Below are 26,850 nucleotides of genomic sequence, written 5' to 3' on the forward strand. Positions count from 1 at the left end.
TTAAGGAATACTTTACAGTACTAAATGTGACTCACCACTTGATGCTAACCTAATTTCACCGTGAAAGCAAAAAAGAAATGAGAGCAGAAATGTACAAGTGTCTGAAAACCATTTTCTAATGGTATGAGTAAATATGGATTTCTTCTTAAAGGTATCAAGAAATTTAAGCTATCAGCTGCAATCAATTTCATGCAAAACAATATGCTGAGCTTTTAAATAGTTAAAAATTGGTAGCATTCATAAACACATGCATTAGAATAGCATGTACTACAGATCACCCAGGGAATACTTACAAGAGAACAAACATTTTAAGGCAGAAAGTGTAATAACTATGCACAAGAAAGCATACATGTGGAGGAAGGAAGCAAATGTGCGAAAGACATGCACCAGGCCAAAAAAATGTCATTAATGAAGGAAAGAGATGACTGAGAGGCTGAATAAGAGGATACATGAAAACAATGAAAGGTTTTGAGGAAAGTATGTGACTTGTAAGAATATGCTAGACAAATAAAAATAGCAGAACTTAAATAAAACTCTATCAGAAAGATTGCTCCATCATAAATAGTGGACGAAGCAGAGGTGCTGAATTGTAGTAAGAATGACAAACAGAAAATTGTACACATGAAACACATTCCCAAACAGGAGAAAATGTCAACACACAAATACATTCACTATAATTAATTTTCTGTAGGTGAGTATGAAGCTTAATCTGCTTCATGAATGATAGTAACTGGTTTCTACCAGTACAATACTAAAATTTGCTTTTTTCTATCAGTACTGTTCTAACATTTGCTTGTATCATTAAACTTTACAACAGGTGTAATGTGAAGACACTAAAGGCAGTGATACAACCTTCAAATTAACAATTTATACTATCACCTTCCTCCTTTCCTTCCTTATCAATGAAGAATATATAATATGCAGAGTTCCTGTGCAAAGCATAAAAACTGTTTCATGCTTACATTTCTGAAATATCCTTTTTAAGTGATATTAAATCTTTTGTCAAGTAAATTATTAAATAAGTCTGCTTGGACATTATAACACGTGGCATTACAACAGAATCTATGACAACAAGAACTTCGGATTATTTATACTTCTTCAAATCAGATATTCTTGTTGTGTTTTTATTTGGAGGCCATATATGTTATGCACTTTCCAAAAAACACAATCTGAGCGTTTTATGTAACATGAGATTAAACCACATGGGAACATTATTTCTCATTCCCACTCTAGAACAAAGCAACAATTTACTCAGCTGCATTCTTACCTGTGAAATCTATGGCTATAGTGCAATTCAGCTGTGTACCTCCTTCTTTTACATAATCAAGGAAAGAGTAGACTTTTTTGTATTCATAACGGAGAAGCCTCACCTCTCCAGAATGTTGGTATGACTGGTTTTTTGCCTGAGGAACGAGAAAGAATAAAGAATTGCATTACTTCTTAATTGCTACACAATACTGGAGATTCCTCTAGGACTCTGAAAGCTGAGGTAATTTCATATTTCCAATTTATTTATTTATTTATTTACAGGTACAATGGTGTAGTTCGCCATTATTAGGCCCTTCTTTAAGACGGGCAACTCCTCAGGTGCCAATATTGACTGGCCAGTCTGTCTCTTCATATCATTTCTCAAAAATTTTGAGAAGTTAATTTACTCACCTCTGAAGTAATGGGACACTTAGCGATGTGTAGTAATTTCTAAAGGGCTACTCTAAACATTCATAATGAAAATTCTAAACAATTGTAAACAAAAGAATAGCAGCAATACAGAAGTCTTGGTACATACAGATATCATTCTTTGCTATTAGAGATAATAAATGTTTATGGAATATTTGATTCAGCACATACTTGGTTTAGTTACCATAAAAAAGTATGCAGAAATTTACATTAAGATTGTCAAGTCTATCACAGAGAGATCCACAGAAAATGCTAAAAAAGACATCTCTCTAGGAGAATATCATTGTCATTCCTTGTTTCGACACAAGGCAAGGTTCCAGGTTCAAATCCTGGCCTGGCATGTAGTTTCAGCCTTAAATAAGTTTCAGAATGTTTATTTATTGCCAGTCAGAATCACAAGTTCAGATTCTTTTGGTCATTACAAATTTGGTTTATTTAATACACCATATTCAGATTTACAACAATCTGATATAACATATGTACAATATGCTAAATGATTAGGTCTACCACTGTCATACTGGAAGATCTAAATATGGTTTGCTAAATATACTGAAAACAGTAGCCACCAAAAAATTGTATTTCTGTACACAAGGGTAATACTTTGATTTTAAATTATCCAATTTTACATTGTTCGCAATTCTACACCATTAATTCATAGCCCCTGCGAAAAATCCACAAGATCAATGCTAAAATTCCTTGGTTTTATGTTTCTTCCTAGTAAAATTTACTTGATTCTATGTTCTTATACTGCAGTGTTATGGTTTTTAAGCCTGGACCCCACGAACAAGTAAAATAGTTGTTTCATTGTAAATATTATGCTGAAATTACAATAGGCATTCCACAGAGTATGATTATGGCCGAACTACTGTGTTCACATTGTGTCTATGATTCACTGTTTTTGGTTACGGAGGGAAAACTCGTCTTTACACATGATGCAAATACTGGTGTTCACAATATGATGAAGAGGATAGTTGCTACTTACAGTAAAGATGGCACATTGAGATGCAGACAGGCATGAAGAAATGACTGTTGCATATAGGCTTTCAGCAAAACCAATTGTAATTCCCCCCCCCCCCCTCCCCCCTCACACTCACACTCTCGCACACTCACACTCACACACTCACACACTCACACACTCTCACACTCACTCACACACACTCACTCACACACACACACACACACACACACTCACACACTCACACACTCTCACACACTCTCACACTCACACACTCACTCTCACTCTCACTCTCACACTCTCACTCTCACACTCTCTCTCTCTCTCTCTCTCTCTCTCTCTCTCTCTCTCTCTCTCTCTCACACACACACACACACACACACACACACACACACACACACATTCACTACCTCCAGCTGCTCCAGCTGGGAGGGAGAAGGGAGGAAAAATGAGTAGCAGAAGGTGAAATACTGTTGGATGCACTGGTAGAGAGCACAATAAGTGTGAGGAGAGGTGAACTGTGAGGAGGTGACAACATAGAGGGGGTGGAAATAGTTGGGTGGGTGGGGTGGGGGGGGGGGGGCAAGGGTAGGGACAGCTGGTCGCTGTTACTGTACTCAGCATCCGCTTTTTTCTCTACTTTCCTGTTTTTCTTCATCAGCTTTCAAACAGCACACATACAAAGCCACACTGTATCAACAGTCTTGTCCATGTACAACACACAGCTACCTAACCCTGCAGATTGTTGGTATAGTATCTTATACCTCAAATTCTTCCTGCTGATAATTGTAATCATTCCTGCACACAAAATCATCCTGGTCTCAACCTACTGTGACCTACTGTCACTCTTCTCTCCACCCAACTGTTTCCATCCCCTCTGTCCTCTTCCCCACACCCTCATTGTGTGCTGCTCTCTGCCAGTGCACCCAACGGTCTTTCCCTCTTCTTTGCTCCTCTCCTGCTCTCTGTTTTTCCCTTCTCTCCCTCAGCCACAACCTCCTGATGATGTGTCATGTCCTGCCACCTCCAGTCCCCCCGCCAGGCAGCACTGATTCCTCTCCATCCAACTGTACCCTGCTATCCCTCCCCCTTACCCACACCCATTCTAGATTGTTGCTCCTATTGAACTCGTTTTAGCCGCAATATGGCCAGAGATAGTTGCCATGTGTGTCATGTGTGCTTGCTTGTATGTGCATTTTCTTTTCTGAAGAAGGCTTCGGCTAAAAGCTTACATGTAACAGCAGTTTCATCATGCCTGTCTGCAAATCAGTGTCTCATCTTTACAGTGAGTAGCAACCTATTCTTTCATACTATTGTTGATATTTGAACCTGTACTTTACATTGTTTAAATATTTGTGTCAAATTGAATAAAAATGTGAAAGCAGGAAAAACACTAAACACGTTTCTGTGAAAGTTAATAGCATATTTTGGAGAATTGATCTGGCTTCATTCATTCATTTATCATTTTTCGTAGATACCATCAAGGGATCTGGAACGAGTTAATGTACGTATTAACAAAAGATGAGGAACTCACAGAAACCTACTCCATGTACTGTACTAACAGCAAAATATTACTATAGTGATTAGTGCTATTCATGCTCATGATGGCTAAATTTAATCAAGTCAATTAGGAAGAAAGCTACTACTTTGAAAAAAGCTGCTGCCTCCTCAGTTTCGCTGTGCAGCTGCCATTTATCTGTTATTCGTAGCTTAATATTAATTGACCACAATGGTGTTCTTCTGCCTTATTTACAGTACCTTACTACTTGTCATGCAACTCTGCAATGAACAGTCCTATTTGACATGCAGCTAACAAAACTTTTCATTTCCTTTGATATTCAGATAATTTTTATGAAGAGTGGCTAATGGGTATGTTTATAACTTTCTTTTGAACTGGCAGGGATTCCAAATCTCTTGCTTTGTGTTAAATGGAAGCTTGCTGAATACCTTCACATCAGAGCACGTAACTCCATTCTCAACCCTAGGCAATGAACAAAGTTTACATGAACATTATTTCTGTTTCTTATATTTAACTGTGTAAATCACAATTCAGTTGAAACTAATTTTATTATTAGCAGCAAAAACTGTAACTGACTAAACAAATTGTGAAACAACTGTAAGAATTCCAAGTTTATTAAAAACATACAAAACGTGTAGTTATTTTCTTTACACTATGCTCTTATTGCTTACTTCTGCTGAATAAACAATCTGGACAACAAGGAGAGAAAATATGTAAAAACAAGCATACAATTTGTCCCTACGCCAACATAACATGAGAGATGCATCTGTGGGTATAAACACACTGAACTGAGCTTCTTTACCAATTTATCTAAGTACTGACTCCATTTTAACTTGTTATGTAGCTGGACACCTAGGAATCCCAGACACTGCATGTCATTTACCATATGAAGATTAATGTCTACTTATGGTGTTAATTGATCATTATTGCTGGCCTGAAATGGCATAAGATGAGTCATGAAGATATTAAGACTTACACTCTTACCAGTGAACCACATGAAGGTGTTGCCAAGTATCATCCAAGCTGTGTATGCTACGGCTGAGTTTGGACCCTTGATTAGTATGTTATATGATCAGCAACTATTGCAAATTTTGAACCATCCCTTAAAGTCACTGGAAGGTCATTTATGAAAGTTGGAAACAACTGCCTTCTGATATTAGTTTCATGCTTGAGAGACAATCTGTTAATGTGACACTCTACTTTAGTTATGACAATAATATTCTATTCATGTAAGTGGATGCCATTAATGTGATAATACTTTTGTTTGCCAAGTACAATTTTGTGAATCAAAGTGTTTGGGAAAGACACAGAATATACCAACAGGATTTTTTTTTTTTTTTTTTTTTTTTTTTTTTTTTTTTTTTTTTTTTTTTTTTTTTTTTTTTTTTTTTTTTTTAGCTCTGCTAGCATTTCATTTGGGAGGTCTTGCACTGATTTTTCTGTGGAGAATCGTTTACAAAAGACAAACTGAGAGGCAGTTAATTCTCCTCAGTTACACAAGTCAGTATTCTATCATACGTCACTTTCTCAAAAACTTTTAAAAGGATTGAAAGGAGGGATTAGGTCTTTCATTAGAGGTGGTTTGCTTATCTCCACAAAAAAGGTTCCCCAATTAAATCTACATAGCCTTATTAAAGCAATTTATAGCCAGTTTATGAAGCTTAAGATATCTCCTGCTGGTGACCTGTTAATTGTCAGTACTACAAGCTTGAGTGTTACCTGATCCACTATTGTGACACAGCTTTCAAACTGCTATTGAGCACATTTGTTAAGCTGATGGTCCTGGTATTTAGTTCCATTTTGTACATAATATGTAGCCCCTTCCCCTTTTTCTTCTTGGTTCTAAAGTGGTATGATTTGGTTTTTATTCATCCAGATGATACTGTTCAATTTAAATGATATGCATATGGCGTTCTGATATGCACAACAAGTCTGCTAAAATTCCCTACATCCTTTCCTTTTCCTAAATGGATATGAGAAGTTCATTCTTTTTATTTAGATGGCTTCTTATGTTTTGATGGAAGACACTAAATGCATTTTTAATACCTTCGGCTTTGTCCAAGCTGCATTATTTTGTTATACTAAGACCATTTAAAATTTCTTGATTGTTGACACTTCATATTTCATCCCCATCGACGCGCAAGTCGCTGTAGTGGCGTCAAATCGAAAGACTTGCACCTGGTGAACGGTCTACCCAACGGGAGGCCCTAGTCACACGACATTTACATTTTACATGCTTCACAGCACTTAACTTCAAGCCCAAATGGATTGCTGTTGCCAGACTACCACAACAATTGGTCAGTTCACTTACAATTCCTTGTCCAGCATTCTTTCTTGATGTGCTTGGATCCTGATCATGGGACTGGCACTTTTATTTTGTATTTTATCATACATTATAAACAGACCAAAAACAACATACATACACAATGATGCTAATTTAATACTTATGTTTCACCCAATGCACTAACCAAACACTACCAGACACTTCCCAACACGACACAATTCAACATCACATATACACTTATCATAATCACAGAGATCGGCTTACATTAGATAAGCTTCATATGATATTGTGTGAAGCTGAATTCTGAAGGCTGCAATTCATCACTGCGACCGGAGAACCAAAGTTATAAATATACCTGCAAACTGTAGTGTTGTGTCGTTGCGCAATGGTTGGCATATACCTCACATGTAAAAGGTCATGGGTTCAAATCTTCTCAAATAACAGATTTTTAAAAATTTTTTTGGATCTAATCAAAGGTGTCTGATCATTATTTTTTTTTTCAATTAATTGATTTGAAAGTATTATTTTAAATTTGAATTCTTTGTTATGTCATTTTCATCATTGTGTTGTCTTTATTTGCTCTCATTTTTTTCCTATGATTATTTTTTCATTTGGAATCTACTTGTGTCACCTATAATGTGCAGCAATGTGCCAATGGGGATTGCTCAGCGGTTGGTACCATGGCAGCTCATGTAGCTAGTGTAACGATAGTTTCAGGTAACTAATGAGAGAGATAAATTACAGTTTGCTTTTAGTGCTGAAATTTGAATTTTTTCTGTCTTGAGTTTGCTCACAGACATTAGCTTTAATCGCCTTGAACAAAGCGATCGTGATTTTAGTTTGCCACAGATTGTTGACTGTCATTTTTTCAGGTACATCGCACATCACGAGGCTGTGGTTAGTTTAGGACACGAGTTGAAATTCAGGGCTACAAAACATGTCATCTTGTGCAGTTCAGTCAGTGGTTAGTTAAAATCAGCTGTCTAAAGAGCATCTCACTTTTCTGACATACCTCATGGCAGCCAAGGTGTTCCATGTTAACACCATTTGATAACTGAGTGGTAGCTGGTGTGGGAACACTGTAGCGGCAAGTAACAGACGTTAACTATCAAGTAAATTTAATTACACTGCAGTAGCTGTTTCTACAGTAACTATATTTATTCTGCAGTTCTGCATTTTCTTTTTTTACTTTGGATGAATTTACCCTAAAGAGTGCCCTGGTGATCACATGGAAATCACTGGGATGGAATGGGTACTGCTTTGGTCAGGCTGGATGCTTTTGGCATTTAGCTGCCCAAGCAGCCAATTACTAGTACCATGCCGCATATGATGTGACTGAGTAAGGGGTGATGCGTCATTTACACTCATGTACGAACATCCATCTCTCCTGTGTTATTTTCTAAGCTCTGGAGCAACACAGTCCAGGGCTTATCACACCACTTAAAGAGTGATACAATATAAACATTTAACTTATTTACTTACTCTTCTTGCTCTCATGGCCCCACAACCTGCAGTCAGTTTTTGGCCTTGTCAAGTGCCCTTTTCCATAGTATTCTGTCTTCGGTGTCTTCGTTCCTTGCTCCTAGTACCTGGAGGTCCTTGGCAACCTGGTCTCTCCATCTCATTTTCAGCCTGTCTGGAGGTCTTCATCCTTACAATTTATTCTCTGAGACTTCTCTCTCTGTTCTCTTCTATAGATACGGCTGGCCCTTCTTAGTCTTCTTCTTTCTTCTCTGCCATTTTCCTCCCTCATAGATTGGTCGAAATATCTTATGCAGGATTTTATTTTCAAAAATTTTTATCTTTCTCTCTGTTTATTTATCTGTTCTCCATATTTCTGCCCCATATAGTAATACCAGTCTGATTATTGTTTTATATATTCTTACTTCTGTTCACCTAGAAAAACTTTTAGGTGACAGTAGTTTGTTGACTGAGTATGGTGCTCTGGATGAGGCTTTGATCCTTGCCTCTATTTCTTGCTTCTCATTGTTTTTGTTGTTTACTACTACCCCCAGATATTCAAACTCATCTACTTCTTCAAATATGCGGTTGGTGATCTGCAGAGTTTCCCGTCTTTTTGTTCTGTAATTTCTTTCTACCCTCATGAATTTTGTTTTCTCACCATTTACTTCTAAACCAGCTTCCTTTTCTTTTTGAAAGAGTCTCTTTGCCAGTATTTTAAGGTCATCCAGATTTTCACCAATTAGTGCTACATCATCTGCAAAGGCCAGTATATTTATTTTTGTTCCTATTTTAATTACCTCTTCTGCTTCACTTGCTGTGTCCAGTGCCTCCTGTATTACAATACTTCATCTTCTTGCCTGACTCCTGTTTTTATGTAAAACAGCTTGGAATATTCTTCATCCATTTTCATACCCATTTAGAGACTTTCAGCATCACTTTCACAAGATTTATAATCTTCTCCGGTATTCCAAATCTCTGCATTTCCTCCCACAACTTATGTCTGGATATACTTTCATAGGCTTTCTTAAAATCAACAAATAATATTGTCATTGTTTTGTTATACTCCCAATATTTGTATATGGCTTATTTCAATTTGAATATCTGGCCAGTAGTTGAATGATTCTTCATAAATCCCGTAGGTTCTCATTTATTATTTCTTTTAAATATGGTTCTAATTTTTTTCTGGAGAATCTTTGAGAACACTTTATAGGCAGTGCCAATTAATGAGATGCCTCTGCAGTTCCTGCATTGTTGTTTGTCACCCTTGTTATGAATTGGTATTATTACCACTTCTGTTCACTCCTCTGGCATTCTTTCTTCATTCCAGATGTTCGTGACAAGTTTGTGTATTTGTTTTACAATTTTTATTCCTCTCTTCTGCACTTCTCCAGTATTCTACCAAATAATTGAAGTCTACCACCTGCTTTACCAACGACTGATACTATGTGATAATTCCATTTCATATCCCTACAAAGTGTTACACACAGGTATTTGTACGAGTTGGCCGATTCCAACAGTGACTCATTGATATTATAATCATGGGATACCACATTTTTTGTTTTGTGGAGAGCAAAATTTTACTTTGCTGAACATTTAGCAAGCTGTCAGTTTCTGCACCATGTTGAAATCTTATCAAGATCTGACTGAACATTTATGCAGCTTCTCTCATATAGTACTTCATTACAGATAACTCCATCATCTGCAAAAAGCCTGATTTTACTAATAATATTGTCTGCAAGGTCATTAATATACAACATGAACAGCAAGTGTCCCAACACACTTCCCTGGGGCACATCTGAAGTTACTTCTACATCTGACAATGACTCTCCATCCAAGATAACATGCTGTGTCCTCCATACCGAAAAGTTCTCAGTCCAGTCACAAATTTCACTTGATGTCCCACATGATCACACTTTTGACAATAAGCATGGATGCAATACTGAGCCAAATGCTTTTCTGAAAATCAAGAAACACTGAATCTACCTGGTTGCCTTGATCCACAGCTTTCAGTATGCCACAGGAGAAAAGTGTGAGTTGGGTTTCACATGATCGATGTTTTCAAAATAACTGCTGGTTGGCAATGAAGAGGTGATTCTGTTCAAGACATCTTATTATATATGAGCTCAGACGTTCTATGATTCTACAACAAATCGATGTCAATGATATGGCTCACTTCTACTACCCTTCTTGTAGACAGATGTGACCTGTTCTTTTCTCCAAGAACTGGGGACGGTTTTCTGTTTGAGAGATCTACGATAGATTATAGCTAGATGAGGGCATAACTCAGCTGCAAATTCAATATAGAATATGACAAGGATTCCATTGGGGCCTGGTGCTTTGTTCAATTTTAATGATTTCAGCTGTTTCTCAACATCACTGACACTAATAATACCATTCATCTTTTCAGTGGTATGAGAATCAAACTAGGGCAGTTCTCCTGGGTTTTCCTTTGTAAAGGAAAATTTTAAAATGGAGTTAAGCCTTTTGGCTTTTATTTTGCTACCCACAATTCCAGTTCCTGTCTCTTTCGCTAGGTAGTGGACACTAACTTTGGTGGCACTAACAGAATTTCTTTGGATTTTGTGAAATGTCATTTGACAATATTCTGCTATGGTAGTCATTGACAGCATTGCACATTACTCTCTTGACAGCGAAACATATTTCATTCCGCATCTATCTATAGTCCTAAGCTTTGTTTTACACCTATTGTGCAGTAATCTCTATTTCTTTACAAGTTTCTTTCCAGTGATTGTATACTATGGAGGTTCCCTCCCATCATGAACTGTTCTACTGACCATAATTATCAGTTTGAGTAGTTTAGTATCTGCACAAGTGTGAAAATACTGGTTCACCACACAGTCAGTGTGGATACTTCAAGGGCCAAAGGTTGCTCGATAATGGCTGGGAACAGAATCCCATGAGTGGGAAGCAGAGACTCCAAACCCACACAGAGATGAGCACAGGAAGAACTCAGCCTTTGACTGGTGTGGATGGCTAATGGCAAAGCACTCAGTACAACACAGGGCACAATCACATGATGAGGGCTGTGGTGCATGAACTCCAAGTAAGCACTGAGCCACCTGGCCTACTGCCACCCGCAGGTGACCACCTCCACCGATGGGTCTGCCCATCCTACATGTCATTTGGACCATTATGCCAGGTTTCTTCACTAACCTGCTGCACTACCCATGCCAGCTCATCTGCCTCCATTGTGATGCCTGCTGGTGTGGAGACTAAATCTCTCCCCCCTGAAAAGGCCACACGGGCCAAACATGATGGGGCTTGGGATGTGACCTCCAGTGCAGAACTAGAGAGGCCCCTGGTGAACCTGACAGCAAACTAACATCAAAGGAGGCAAATCCAATGCTGACACCTTCACTGGAAAGGAGGAAGGGCTCCTGCAACAATGATGTTTCACTGGTTTACCACCTCTGTTGCCGAGGGAGGGGGAGGTAGAGGAAGAGGACCGAAATCCATGGGCTCCACACTGGCAGGTGCAGTGCGAGCTTCACTGGGGGCTGCTGCTGCTACTACATGCAACGGGAGGACAGCACAGCAAGGGAGTGGGCAACAGTGGGGAAGCATACTGCTGCTAGTGGGAATCTTCACTGAGAACAAAATCATGTCCCAACATGACATCCAGCAGACCAGCAGGCCATGGTGGTAATGTACCAAGAGGGTGCAAGCAAAGCTGATTTGCATGGTGGATCGACTGCTCCTTACCAACATCCACCACAAACGGCTACTGACATTTGTGGCCCACCATGACACCCCACAGGCACCCATACATGAAGGGGCAAACACAGACTTCTTCATTTACGTCTTAAATGTATGCACGAATCACTCCAATTCAATGTTAGAAGATGGGTGAAATGGAGCAGTAATCAGATGTTGGATACCACTGTGAAAGCAAAAGTCCTCAAACTCTCGTAACACAAACTGCCGACCATACCAGGGTCCCAGTGGATCCCACAATGTGTAAGATAACCAGCAACATGTGAACCACGGCAGTCGACAACATGGAGGACAGCTTGGGAAACTGGGCAATGCATCAACCACCAAAAACCATACGCTGCCCAAAGAGGGAATGGCAAAATCAATGCGCACCCTGTCCCAAGGATGTCCTGGGAATGGCCAAGGAGAAAACTGGCATGGTGGTGAAGGCTGGTTATATGGATAAGCCCCAGATGTTCGATGTCACGATCAATCACTGGAAAGCAGAAGTGATGCTGCACTGTTGCCTTCATACAAGTGCAATGCGTGCTCCTCTGTGGCAAGCATGAGAAACCAAAAGAGACATGCTCCAGCCAACTGAACTGGACTGCTGAAATGAAAAGCCACACAAACACGTTGGTGGCCGTGGTGGTCATGACTCTGTGTTATGTCAGTGGAAATTCCATCACAGTTTGCTGCAAGGCATCATCCAACACGAACAAAAGAGCCACCTGCCGATCAAACTACAAATCGGGTGCCACCAGTATCTGCAATAGTGCATCAGCATTTGCAGGCTGGACAGTGGAGAGGTAATGAATGGTGTAATAAAAATTACTGAGAAAGAGGGGCTATGCTGCAACTGGTGGGCAGTCCTACCTGGCAGCTTGGAACGAGGGCCAAATAAGCAAACCAATGGCTTGTGGTCAGTGATGAGGAGGAACTTCACCTCTTACAGGAACATGTGGAACTTCTTGACCTCAAACATACTAGCTAGCACCTCCTTTTCCACATGTGAATGAGTATGCTTTGCAGCATAAAGCATCTTTGATGCATAAGTGATAGGCTGTTCGGTGCTGTCCAGCATCTGATGGGACAGGACAGCACCAATGTCATACTGGGGTGTCACAGGCCATGGTTAATGGTCTACCCAGTGTAAAGGAAGCCAAACAGGGAGCAAAGCACAAACACTGCTAGAAGGACTGAAAGCCTGTCGATATTCCACAGACCACAGAAATTTAACGTCCTTGTGGTGAAGCCAGTTAAAAGGGTGGAAAATGTGTGTGGCCTGGGGAATGAACTGAGCATAATACAAAATATTACACCTCCCCCAAAAAAGAACTAAACACGGGAACGTTTTTCAGGTACTTGGACATTGGCAGGTTGACAATGGCCTAGATGTGGTTATGTGGAGGTCTGTGGAGACAAGACCATCTTTACTATGTGCATGATAAAAACTGTACTTTCAGGAACAAAAAAACACTTCTCCAGTCTGCAATGAAGGCCATTATCCGGAAGGTATTGAAAAACTGTCTGAAGGTTTCATAACTGCTCCTCCTGAGTAGGACCCATGACCCAAATGCCATCAAGGTAATTAACAGAACAGGTAATGTCCTGAATCAACTGCCCCAAAAACCATTGGTAAATTCCTAGCACATACAAGATTCCAAAAGGCAAGCGACTAATCCGGTAAAGTTCGAAGGGGATGCTGAGGACCAGAAAAATCGGAGAAACCGTGTCGACAGCAACTGCAGGTAAGTATCACACAAGTCGGAACAGGAAAAACACTTGTCCCCCAACAACTTTGCCAACTACTCTGCCTGCCATGGAATGGGATACGAATCTGTGATACACTGGCGCAAAGGCACATGGTGCTGCTGGGCTTCTGAATCAACACCAAAGGGGTGGTCCACCAACTCGACAAAATAGGAAAAATGATGTCCTGATCCTGCCAATGCTGCAACTCAGCCTTTCATGTGTTGTGGACAGTGAAGGGAATATGGGGTGGGGGTTGGGTACCACCGACAGCTTAAAAGAAACACGTGCCTCAAAATTTTCTGCTTGGCCCAGGTATTCTCCAACAGAGGGCTGTAGGAATGCAGCAAGGAGTCCAAATCTTTCAAAGGAATGGATTTAGACAATAAATAAACTTTGCCCACGATCTGGAAGCCAAAAACAGAAAACACGTTGATCCCAAAGATAATATGTGCCCATGACGAATTGATCACAAGCAAGGTAAGTTGCCATTCCACATTCTTATAATGTGCAGAGATGGAGAATTGCCCCCGCAAAAGACTTCACTGTTTACTATAATACAAAATGTGATGGAGGAGCTGTTGCGACTCCAGGCACCAAGAGCCTGTATGGATCTAAGTTAATTATGCTGACTGTTGCTCCTGTGTCTAACTGAAATTTGACTGGCCACCTATCCACAACAATGTCACCAAAATATGACAAGGTGATACATGTGGGGCATTGGAGGCAACTCCAAAGTCCAATGAAGACAACAGGGTGTCCAATGACCGACTCACAGTCTATCAACTGTCACAAACTGTTGCATACCCCAAACATGGCCTCCACATGCAGGCAGTCATCGTGAACATGCAGTAAATGGCTATCGGGGCAGGACCACTGGCTCGCCCAACAAGCATAAGGAGAGTAATGCTGAGGTCCCAAAAAATGCCACTTAACAGAAGTATGATGGAGCAAGTGGTGTGAACCTACTGAGCTCAGCATGAGTGAGGGTGAGCAGTCCCATGATGCCACTGCACTGACATCAACAGCTCCAACACCCTGTGACATGGCGGGAGGTGAGGCCACCTCGTGATATCCTGGGCACTGGAAACTGTTTACCATGCACACTCAATTGAGCTACCTGTCCATTGCCTTGAACAAGTGTGATGCATGCTCCTCTGTGGCAAGCATGAGAACCCCTGGACAACACTACGCCGATCACACAGGAGGAAAAAGATGTGCCACATTTGATCCATGTAGAGACATTCTACAGTCAACCCAGCTAGACTGCTGAAATGAAAGGCTAGAAAATGCTGATGTGCTATTGCAGCTACTGGTGGTGCCCAATTTGGAGTTTGATCAGCAGGAGGCTCTTGTGTTTGGGTTGAATGATGCCTTGCAGCAAACCATGATGGAAATTTCAAGATGGCAAGGACTTTCCTTGCAACTGCTTTAAGTTCATGCAATTCTGCTATTTGGGCAATGTCAGCAAAAGAAGGATAGGACAACATCAACACCATAGTCTGAAACTCGTGATCAGGAGCTAACCTGACAATCACATCCCAAATTAGCGAGTCTGCGTTTATCACATTTGGGGCACTCAAAATGACACTTGTGTGAAAGGCCCTGAATATTAGAGATCTAGGCTGCATACAACTGACAAGGGTGCTTGTAGTGCTTGTTAAACTGCAACCGCACTGCCATCACACGGGTTTGATATGCAAAATACTGTGGGCAGTGCGGGAAGAACTGGTGCTGATTATTCTCCTACCTTTACTCTGACTCACTGCAACTGGCAAACTACATTGGGGGTGGTGGGGGCAGAGCAGAAAACGTATTAGCAAGCACTTGCCCCTCCCCCCTCCCCCCGCAAGTGTCTGTATATGTGCGGATGGATATGTGTGTGTGTGTGTGTGTGTGTGTGTGTGTGTGTGTGTGTGTGTGTGTGTGTGTGTGTGCGCGCGAGTGTATACCTGTCCTTTTTTCCCCCTAAGGTAAGTCTTTCTGCTCCCGGGATTGGAATGACTCCTTACCCTCTCCCTTAAAACCCACATCCTTTCATCTTTCCCTCTCCTTCCCTCTTTCCTGATGAAGCAACCGTGGGTTGCGATAGCTTGAACTTTGTGTGTATGTTTGTGTTTGTTTGTGTCTCTATCAACATACCAACACTTTTGTTTGGTAAGTTACACCATCTTTGTTTTTAGATAAACAAAAAGAAATTGTTTACATTAATTTTTATCTTCACTGTCTTTTTTGTTTAGCCTGTCATCTGTGGTACCATCATTTTTAATCATCACCCTAACAGGACACCTAGGAAACTTGTATCTTCACTGTCACAAATATTTGATTGTTTCTTCCAAATATGCTGTGATGCCTTTTTTCCAAACAAACAGTATATTTCACTTCTATGTGGACATGAGAATCTTACAATTTCTTTTGTTACAAAAACATATTGTCTGCCTGTCACCCTCTCGTTGGCTGTGTAGAACTGCAGCTGACCCCCCCCCCCCCCCCCCCCCCCCATAGTTCCCATCATACCTCAAGGTGAGCATTGGCAACAACACTGCAGGAAACATGTAAATATGCCACTGGCCCCAGTCAACATTTTTAACATCTCCTTAGAAAGGTATACTATTGCTGAGTATTTGCCCAATTTTAAAATCAATTTGATTTCAGGTACAAATGGACTGAGGCAAGCTGCAGTTTAAAAATGATTATAACAAGCCAAAGTATGCAGTACAGATTCCCATATGAAATCCACTGTCCACTCACCTCTCCCATCCCTATACTCACAATATTTCTCAGCCAAGCTGATATCACTGTTTCTCCTCAGGCCTTCCGTAATGCTGTGCTTGACACAGACAGCATCATCTTCTAGGGTGCAAGTCATATGTAACAACAGTAACTAATACATAAATAAAAGATTATAATCCCGATTCAGTCCACATCTCAAACTTTTGCTTTTCCACAACAGGCCTTTCCACTGTATTTTATTCTTGTGGTAACAACTGCAGTCAGCATAATGTGATTTGCTTCAATTGTTAGACATTTAATTCTGGATTAATTTCTTTTCTCGTTTCATTTCACTGTAAGACTGATAAAAGCTGGCAACATTTATCCCCAGTATTCTAATACATGAACAGTTTTCTCATCTGCAACCCCCCCCCCCCCCCCCCCCCGGTTTGTTTTTAATAACCAAATAAACTGACTTGGGTTCAGAATCAAGTAATGGCTTTGAAGTACAAGTTTTTCACCTTTGAATGTATCTTTTCTTAAAAAGCAGCACGTAAATATAAGTGTGGGGTATCCATACATGTAAGAGAACTTTTGTTGCAAACCTGTTCAAATACAACAAAAGATTGTAAGTTGATATAATTTAATGCTATTTTCTCTCGTGTCTCACAAAATTGTTAATTTTTTTATGCAGAGCATTGGATTTTTGTAGTTACCAGTTGATGATTTTTTCATGTATCCATTGCACTAGTGCCACGAGTCAAATGTCATGTTATTGTTCGAGCAAGACCGATAATATTGAGCGCTTCAGCGTGTCAGGAAATCTCGAGTGTATTCAAACAAAAGTATTGTATGCTAAGCCCTAACATTTGGAATTCTTCTAAATAAATTTGTATGAAACCTCAATAGACAAAGCTTCAACTGCAAATGTGAGACAACCCCTACATTAATCTATCAAACACTGCAAAAATGTTGATCTCAGCTGCAATAGTTTAATTTGCCAATATATGATGACCCCATGTTTTTTGAATGACAAATTTTGGAAAAAAACCCTTGTTTTTTAATTGGACAAATGTTGTAATTTATAAAGAGATTAAAGTTATATGTAGATGCTCAGAATACCTTACTATTATGAAGGAGATTTCACAAAATCCTACTTGTTGCACATGCTTCCATATGCCACTCTACATACAATTTTTGAATATTTATGTTCTTAAATTTATGACAGTTCCTGATAACTATGGCAATTCCTCCTTTCTCCATTTCTCCTCTAAAAAAGTGAGATGCTAACCTAAGTCCTGTACATTTAACACAACTATACCAGTGGTCAAATGATGTTCAGAGGAGCAGATTATATCAGCTGGGTTTTATGACTAATTCATTAATGCAGAGTGGTTCATTAATTTCATTTCTTAGTCCTTGAATATTCTGATGCAATGAAGATAGCTGACACTTCACACTGACTGAGATAAAATTGGATGGAAATAAAATTTTTGCTTGTTGCTGAAAATTTTTAACCTACAACTGTTTGGGCTGTTGCAGTATGCCAGAATTATGCTGTTTCATTTCTTCCTCAAACTGAAGATCCACCCCTTAAATTTTCTGCTATTAGCCCAGTTAGTTTACCCTTCCCTTTCCTGTTGAGGTGAAGGTCACACCTAGCATAATCCCATCTACTGAGAGACTCAACAAGAATCACACCAATATATGACCTACAACCAACATATGCAGTCATTTCAACTCCAAATTAACTCTTATTAGAGAAGAGTCATAAACAATGTTTTAAATGCAATTCAAAGCCTTATTGAATGGAGCAGAAAGCAAGAGAATCAATCATTATTAATTTTGATATAACTCAAAGTCTGTGACACTTTCTGTTGGAAGTAATACTGTAAAGGCAATACTCTGAAATTTTGTTTTCTAAGATATTGACTAAATACAGTACTGGAGTTTTTTTTTAAATGTTTCAGTAATGAACTGAGCATTTAAAACTTACACCATTTAGTTTTTATTAGCTGGCACACAAGTTAACCAGCAATACCATTAAGAGAAAAAGCTAAAATAATTTCTATTAAATATACATTTATTTTTACTCTTGAACTATATCTCAATGCCAATATTCCATCTTACCTGTTTGCGAGGATGTATACAGTGGAAGACAGTGGCAGGTCCTGGACCATTTGAGAGTTCTCGTAATGTTGTACAGAATTCACCAATGAGGCTGTGGCTCCCACTGCGGTTCCAGTCGTAGCACACAATTTTAATTGAGCGATCCATATCGGCAGCACACAAGGTTCTGACTGGCATTACAAATGGTTTCCAGTTAGGATTCAATGTCCACTTTATCACTTCTGTCCTGTGGACTACATGATAACTGCCATTTTCTCCAACTCTCTGGAACTCCAGAAAGGGGTCAGAGCTAAAACAAAGAAAATCAACACAAAGAATGGATATAGAAATAATTGTACACCACTTTTACAGCCAAAAATAATAACAGTAAATAAATTTGGCTGCTTTGTTTTCAACCTCATCAATCTGTCTAGCTATTTTAGTCATATTCAATTGAAGTAAAATGTACTTTTCTCCACCTTACAATGTAGAAGATCAATGAAATATGAATTCTCAGTTTTACAGGTTAAGTTAAGTTTCAATATACATTGATTTTTCTTAGAAAATTACTCTGTCAGCAACACAATTATCATGTACATATCTGAAGCTGTGAAGCCCAGCTAATCATGGCAGTCTTTTGTTCAATGTAATTAGCTGGGCTTCACGTTACAGATATTTTCACGGCAATTTTATAGCTGACAGATTAATTCAGAACTCATTGCTCAAGTTTGATGGTACTTGATTACACGAGGAAAAAAATTGTTAGACTTAATCAAACAAATTTTTGGGTATTGAATCCAAATCTGATTGAGTTTCTTGTATCATGCATAGATTTGTCATAACGTGACTTCATTATAAACTAAAAAAATTAGCAAAACACCTAATTTACACTGGAAAATTAGCAAAACACCTTATTTGGAATGAAAATTAATTCAGTTTTTCAATGTGAATTATATGTCCATTGTCTTATATCTTATTTTCTCTCTTCTCTTTAAAGCATCTAATATTACTTTTTTCTGATGAACTGCATGTTTCCACAAGTTGACCAACAGCAGTCTCCCACCATACCAATATTCCAGCAGCCCCGATACTGGCTTCTGAAGACTCTGACACACACACACTTTGTTTGTTCTTCACAGACATCACCTAAACTTTCAGTAAATAAAGTAAGATGAATGTTGAAGAAGTGAATTTTGAGGCTCATCAAAACAGTCTAATTCCTTGACCCCTTCCTGTATGTTCTCTACAACATAAATATAACGTGAATCCTTTTCACAACATAGTAACAACCTACTCAAATGATACCCTTTCATCTGGAGTCACATTTGATTCAAAATTGGACTGGAACATCATTTTCTTGAATGTCACCTCCAATAAACCAATGTTTCATTTTCGCTGTGATTGACGAGGAACTTCTCACAAAAATAATTCAAACATTCTTCTTCTTTGAGCAATGCTGTCACAAAGTCGCTCCCTTTTTTTCAGATCCGCAAGTTTCTTTCACAAAAGGATGAGTATCCCAAGAGCTTATCATAGCAGTTATGACATTTCTTAGCCAATGCAATCACGGCTACCAAAATTTCTAATTTGAATTTAATTAATTGGAACAGTATATGAAATATATATGATTAACACTGCATATTACGACCCAGCACACTAAAAACCACAACAAGAAGCCATTTTCATTACATAAGTTTTTCCAGTGGTGGCGTCTGTTACTCAGGTTCACATTTGAGTCTTTTATTATGATATGGGAACCTGCTGATGGTCTATTACAAGACTGAAACTGGTTGTCAATAAAAATCATCTGGATGTATAGGAATAATAAAATTGAACAAAGTTCCAGGCCCTGATGGAATCCCTGTCACATTCTATACTGAATTTGCGACTGAGTTAGCCCCTCTTTGACTAAAATGTAACATAGATCCCTTGAACAAAAACCATGCCCAGTTCATGGAAAAAGGAACAGGACACATTTGTCTACAAGAAGGGTAGGAGAAGTAATCCACAATGTTACCATCCAAAATCACTGATGCCGATTTGTTGTAGAATCTTAGAACATATTCTTGGCTCAAACACAATGAGGTATCTTGAACGGAATGAGCTCCTCAATGCCAACCAGCATGGATTTCGAAAACATTGATCATGTGAAACCCAACTCATACTTTTCTCATGACATACTGAAAGCTTTGGATCAAGGCAGCCCAGTAAATGCAGTGTTTCTTGATTTCTGAAAAGCATTTGATTCAGTACTGCATCTACGCTTATTGTCAAAAGTTTGATCATATGGGGTATCAAGTGAAATTTCTGATTGGACTGAGGACTTTTCAGTGTGGAGGACACAACAGGTTATCTTGGATCAAGAGTCATCGTCAGATGTAGAAGTAACTTTGGGTGTGCCCCAAGGAAGTGTGTTTGGACCTTAGTTATATATTAATGACCTTGCACACAATATTAATAGTAAAATTACGCTTTTGCAGATGAGGTAGTTCTCTATAATGAAGTAGTATCTGAGAGAAGCTGCATAAATATTCAGTCATATCTTGAAAAGATTTCAACATGGCACAGAGATTGGCAACATGTTTGAAATGTTGAGAAATGTAAAATTTTGGACTTCACAAAATACAAAAATGGAGTATCCTATTACTATAATATCAATAAGTCTTCTGTTGGAATTGGGCAACTTGTACAAATACCTGGGTGTAATGCTCTGAAGGGATATGAAATGGAATGATCACATAGGTTCAGTCATGGGTAAAGCAGATGGTAATCTTTGGTTTATTAGTAGAATACCGGGGAAGTGCAATCAATCTGCACAGGAGATTGCTTACAAATCACTCGTGTGACTGGTTCTAGAATATTGCTCAAGTGTATGGGACCCAGACCAGATAGGACTAACAGGGGTTATTGAACGTATACAGAAAAGGGCAACACACATGGTCATAGATTTGTTTAATCTGTGAGAGAATGCCACAAAGATACTGAAGTAACTGAACTGGCAGACTCTTGAAGACAGAATGTGAACGATCCGAAGAAAGTCCATTAATAAAGTTTCAAGAACTGGCTTTAAATGATTACTCTATGGATATACTACAACCTTCTACGTATTGCTCACATAGGGATTGTTAGGATAAGATCAGAATAATTACTGCACACACAGAGGCAATCAAACAATCATTCTTCCCACATTCCATATGTGAATGGAACAGGAAAAGACCCTAGTAACTGGTAAAATGAGACGTATCCTCTGCCGTGCACCTCATGTTAGTTTGCAGAGTATAGTTGTAAATGCAGACATAGATAATGAAAAAGATCCATAGAAAAGCACATCAAACAACTGGAGTTGAAAAAAATGAAATTCATGCTAATTGCTGATGATATGTATCTGTGGCATGCCTCTAAAAAAGACCTTCAAGTACAAATAAACATCTGGGCAGAAGCTGCTAAAGATCATCTTCAGCTGGGAGAGAAGTGAGATAACCGTCAAAGAGATGTGGGCAACCAACATGACAAGTCAAAACAAAGGGGAAACAGCTACACAAGGTCCATCATTTCAAATATCTTGGGAGTGTTGTCTCCAATTCTGGTTCTATTGACAAAGAAATCACTTGCATAATTCAAGCAGTTAGCAACTTCTATCAAATAGTTAAAGGCCTAATTTGGAACAAGAAACTACCACTAAAAATTGAGTGTCATCTGTGAAGTCTATTACATACTCAGTTTGACTTGTGAAACATTGTCAGAAAGACACAGCAAGATGGAATACAAAATGAAGAAATCCAAAACATGCACAAGGTGTAGGACTACAAGACAAAATAACCTCACAGTAGCTGGAATGGTTTGGACACACGCAATGCCTAACAGGCTACCAAGGCTAACTCATGATCTGAAGCTCAGACACAAAAAATCACGAGGAACACCCCGACTGAGGTAAAAGGATTTTGCGAAATCTGACACATAGCAGAGAGGACATACAAGGGACAAGGGACAGTACTGGAGAGAGAGAGAGAGAGAGAGAGAGAGAGAGAGAGAGAGAGAGAGAGAGAGAGAGAGAGAGGGAGGGAAGTTTATGCCAACCCATCAACCCATCAAATAAGATGGAAAGACGTGGGGGATGATGACGATGACGATGATGATGACAGGGAATAACAAAAAAACAGGTACAAATTTTCAGGGGACATTCGTCATATATATGCTCTTGGGTCCAGGATTGCTTTACTTCAGTGTTACAACTCATTTTCTATAACTTTTCACTATTATAAGTAAAAAACATGACCACAACATAAAAATCACATAAAATTCTTTTTTACGTGAAATGTTAGAACAGCTATTCATTAGAATTGATAAAAGCATCAAAACCTGCTGTTGATCAAATCACACATGAGCTGAAGAATTCCTGGGGACTGACTTCCAAAATATGGGAACAAAGATTCTTTGTATATTGTGCTGGGGTTCAATACACTGGAAATCCCAACATGCTTTCAGAAAGAAAAACAAAGGGGCTTCAGACCTAGATAACAAAAAGGCCAAGTAACTGGTCCACTTCTCGCCATTTATCTGTTACAGTGAGGGTCAAGGTGGACAGGGGAGGTGTAATGCACACTGCCTCTGCTAGTGAGTTGTGCCAAATGGCAAGTGTCTTGAGGAGCTTAGACTTTGTTGGCTGGGTACAGGTTTGGTGAACCCAGGGTTCCTGAGTTGGGGTCACAGCACTGCCAATCCTCTGTAACCATGAACTCCGAGCATTTTTAGTGACCAGAATGTTGCACATCAATTGTTTATTATAAGGAATGGACAACTTTGCGTAACTGCCTGGATCGCAGAGATGACAAAACTTCCTTTAAAAAAGAAACCTCAACCACATCCTCAAGGTGTGCTTCATGCTGATGGTGTGTATGGCTGTTGAGTGAGACAATCTTTAGCAGGGAACAGAACCTGCAACACACGAGCTGTTTAATGTTTACCCCAGCAACTGGGGCCCTAGTCGTGTGGACTCTTATTTCCCTAACTTGTCACTGGATAGAAATGGCTCATGTTTCATAAAACAAAAACCCTCCAGTGGTTTAAGTGGACTACTGGCTGTATCTATAATCAACCAATGAAGACAACTTGAGAATCTAGTCTCCAGAGCAATCAACAATGATGTTGACATATAAACATTAACATGATACAGTTTTACCAAAATGTGTTTATAATTCTAAAAGGGAAGAAGGGACACTTAAAAAAGCATTTCCTTTTTATACTCAGTGAGCACTCGAGTGTGTAATTAAGTGAAATGACTAAGGAATGGGACATTACCAATAGGAACACGCTGATAAGCTGCCCAACTGCAGAGGCTAGGGTAATAACCTCTTTTCTCAGAAAAGTATAATTCCCTTCAATCAAGCAATGTGGTCTATTGCCATGATGATATGACACAGATATTAAGCAGTTTCTGATGCAATGGTCTGATGAAGGTGTAACACATGTATGAACCGTGATGAAGCGCATCAATAGTGAGTTTCAAAAGACTGGAGCCTTTATTGTAATTTCTGACTTGCCAAAGCTGCCAGAATATGTTAAGGCAGGTCTCCTCCACCTGAAAGTGTGGCCATACATCCCTAACTGCTGTGGTGTTTTACGTGTTAGCAATGTAGCCACCAAACTCTTGCTTACAGAGGGCAGCAATGTCTAGCAAACCAGCCTATGAAGCAGGAGTTACTTGCTCCCTTATAGAATTCTTCATCAATAACTTTGGTGATCACACAGCATGGAATTAAAGCTACAGAATATTCAGGAGCTCCAAGTGATAAAAATAGCCAAATGAGTGCTGTTACTGAACCATAAAATATACAGTTCCGACAATCACACACATTCATCTGCTTTGCATGTACAGTACATGCAAAGCCCTCATTACTTTCACTACGGTGAAAAGCAAAACAGTTCTGCAAAGTGCCAAGAGCAATAAAGAAGCAGCTACCAAAAAGAGTGTGTTATAAAACACAAACTGAAACATGCCAAAATGCTCTACACAGCCAGTCTCCATCAGGCCATTCTACACTTGGATTGACCAATGAGTTTGAAGAAGATCCATCTTATGGAAGTAAGAGAGTATGAACTTTGTTTAAGGGAGGTGAGAAGTCCCTCCTCTAAACCATCAACTGCCTTACATTTGCAATCTTGGTCAGAAAAAAATACTGTGAACCTGAATGACTCCAGGATTCGTGTGGAGTGACAGAAAGTCTTGACACAGGGCAGACACTGTGCCTCAGTTTACAAGGAACTCATTTTAAACATGTTCTACAGTATTAATTTATTTTGTTAACCAGCTTTTGGCTTATAAGGTGCTCCCTGCCGCTGTTGGATAAGCAGCTGCCAGCAGCAAGTCGTATACACTTAGCTTACTTATTTGTTACATAGTTTAATTCTTAATTTCTTTGCATGTTTTTGGGTACTTGCATTGTTTAATTCATAAATTTCGGGCATTTTATAGTATTTGAGAGTTGTAGCATCACGCTTTAGTACCTGAATAGTGTAAATTCGCTTAGTCGTCTGTCTTCTGTTTTTGTTTTGAACGGCCAGTGTCGGTTGGTCACAGCCAGTGTGCTCCCTGCCGCCATTGGATAAGCAGCTGCCAGCAGCAAGTCGTATACTCCTAGCTCACTTATTTGTCTCATAGTTTAATTCTTAATTTCTTTGCGTGTTTTTGGGTACTTGCATTGTTTAATTCATAAATTTCGGGCGTATTATAGTATTTGAGAGTTGTAGCATCGCGCTTTAGTGTTTACTTCGTAGATTCTAACTTAAATTGCATGTGAGTTTCGTATAGGAGGTGTAATTTCGAGTTTTAGTTACTGTAATCGTAAATTCAGGCAGATTGTAACGCAGTCGTTAGGCATTTGTACAGCTTAGTTCATACATTCTTTGCGTGTTCCCCTTGCGTTATCTAGGCATGGACTCGTGTTTCAGTAACTGTTGTTCAACATCGATTAGAATGGACAGGGACTGTGATTGCTGTGTTTGGATGAGGGCTGAGTTGGCATCCCTTCGCTCACAGCTGCAAGTGGCGCTGACTTCGGTCGCGCAGCTTGAGGCTGTTGCCAGTGGGCACCACTGTGGGGAGCTGGACTTGGGTATCACGGGGATATCAACCTCGTCCCGTCTGTCCCCAGATCGGTCTGCCGCTGTGATTGCCCCGGTTGCTGCCTGCAGTGGGGCTGAGCTCTCGCCTGTGGTTGATTGGGAGGTCGTTCCAAGGCGTGGCAGGCAGCGAAATACATCCCCGGAGGCTGATCAGAAAGCCTCCCCGGTGCGTCTGACAAACAGGTTTCAGGCACTGTCTCTGGCTGAGCCAGCTGCAGCTGCCTGCCCTGTTTCAGAGGATCATTCTTAGCCTTCAAGGTCTGGGCAATCGCAGAGGGTGGGCTTATTGGTAGTTGGGAACTCCAATGTTAGGCGCGTAATGGGGCCCCTTAAGGCGGCTAAGGAGGGGAGGAAATCCAGTGTGCACACCGTGTGCATTCCGGGTGGAGTCATTCCTGATGCGGAAAGGGTCCTTCTGGATGCCATGAAGAGCACAGGGAACAGCCAGCTGCAGGTGGTGGTACATGTCGGCACTAATGACGTGTGTCGCTTTGGATCTGAGGAAATTCTCTCTGGATTCCAGCGGCTATCTGATTTGGTGAAGGCTGCCGGTCTTTCTTATGAGATGAAGGCAGAACTCACCATATGCAGCATTGTTGACAGAACCGACTTCGGACCTTTGGTGCAGAGCCGGGTGGAGGGTCTGAATCAGAGGCTCAGACGGTTTTGCGACCGTGTTGGCTGCAGATTCCTTGACTTGGCCATAGGGTGGTGGGGTTTCGGGTTCCGCTGAATAGGTCAGGAGTTCACTACACTCAGCTGGCGGCTACACGGGTAGCAGAAGCTGTGTGGCGCGGACTGGGCAGTTTTTTAGGTTAGAAGGCCTCGGGAAAGTACGGGGTGGGCTGCAATCTCAAAGGGTGCATGGCAAATACAGGACATGCTTGGATCAAGGAACAGTCGGAATTGTAGTTGTAAATTGTTGTAGTTGTGCTGGGAAAGCTACAAGTGCTAACAGAAAGCACAGAAGCTGAAATCGTTATAGGTACAGAAAGCTGGCTAAAGCCTGAAATAAGTTCTGTAGAAATTTTTACGAAGTCTCAGACGGTGTTCAGGAAGGATAGATTAGGCAGAATTGGTGGTGGAATGTTTGTGTCTGTCAGTAGTGGTTTATCTTGTAGTGAAGTCGAAGTAGATACTCAGTGCGAATTGGTATGGGTGGAGGTTATACTTAACAGCCGAACTAAGTTAATAATTGGCTCCTTCTACCGACCCCCAGACTCCGATGATACAGTTGCTGAACAGTTCAGAGAAAATTTGAGTCTCGTAACAAATAAATACCCCACTCATACGGTTATAGTAGGTGGCGACTTCAACCTTCCCTAGATATGTTGGCAAAAATACTTGTTCAAAACCGGTGGTAGGCAGAAAACATCTTCCGAGGTTGTCCTAAATGCTTTCTCCGAAAATTATTTCGGGCAGTTAGTCCACGAACCCACGTGAATTGTAAATGGTTGCGAAAACACACTTGACCTCTTAGCCACAAACAATCCAGAGCTAATAGAGAGCATCATGACTGATACAGGGATTAGTGATCACAAG

The 26,850-nt window shown here is 40.0% G+C and overlaps 1 protein-coding gene across 4 annotated transcripts in view; it reads right to left on the reverse strand.

Moving 5' to 3' along the window:
• The window catches only part of LOC124789978 (copine-8-like), a 232,275-nt gene that overhangs the window by 105,465 nt on the left and 99,960 nt on the right, over window positions 1-26,850 (reverse strand). For all 4 annotated transcript variants that reach the window (XM_047257521.1, XM_047257520.1, XM_047257519.1 and 1 more), the window contains exons 6-7: window positions 18,208-18,496; window positions 1,268-1,403 (exon numbers count right to left, since the gene is read on the reverse strand). In XM_047257521.1, coding sequence (XP_047113477.1) covers window positions 1,268-1,403; window positions 18,208-18,496 — 425 coding nt within the window. The remainder of the gene's footprint in view (window positions 1-1,267; window positions 1,404-18,207; window positions 18,497-26,850) is intronic.

This window comes from Schistocerca piceifrons, chromosome 3 (genome assembly GCF_021461385.2).
Source record: "Schistocerca piceifrons isolate TAMUIC-IGC-003096 chromosome 3, iqSchPice1.1, whole genome shotgun sequence".
Taxonomy (NCBI): domain Eukaryota; kingdom Metazoa; phylum Arthropoda; class Insecta; order Orthoptera; family Acrididae; genus Schistocerca; species Schistocerca piceifrons.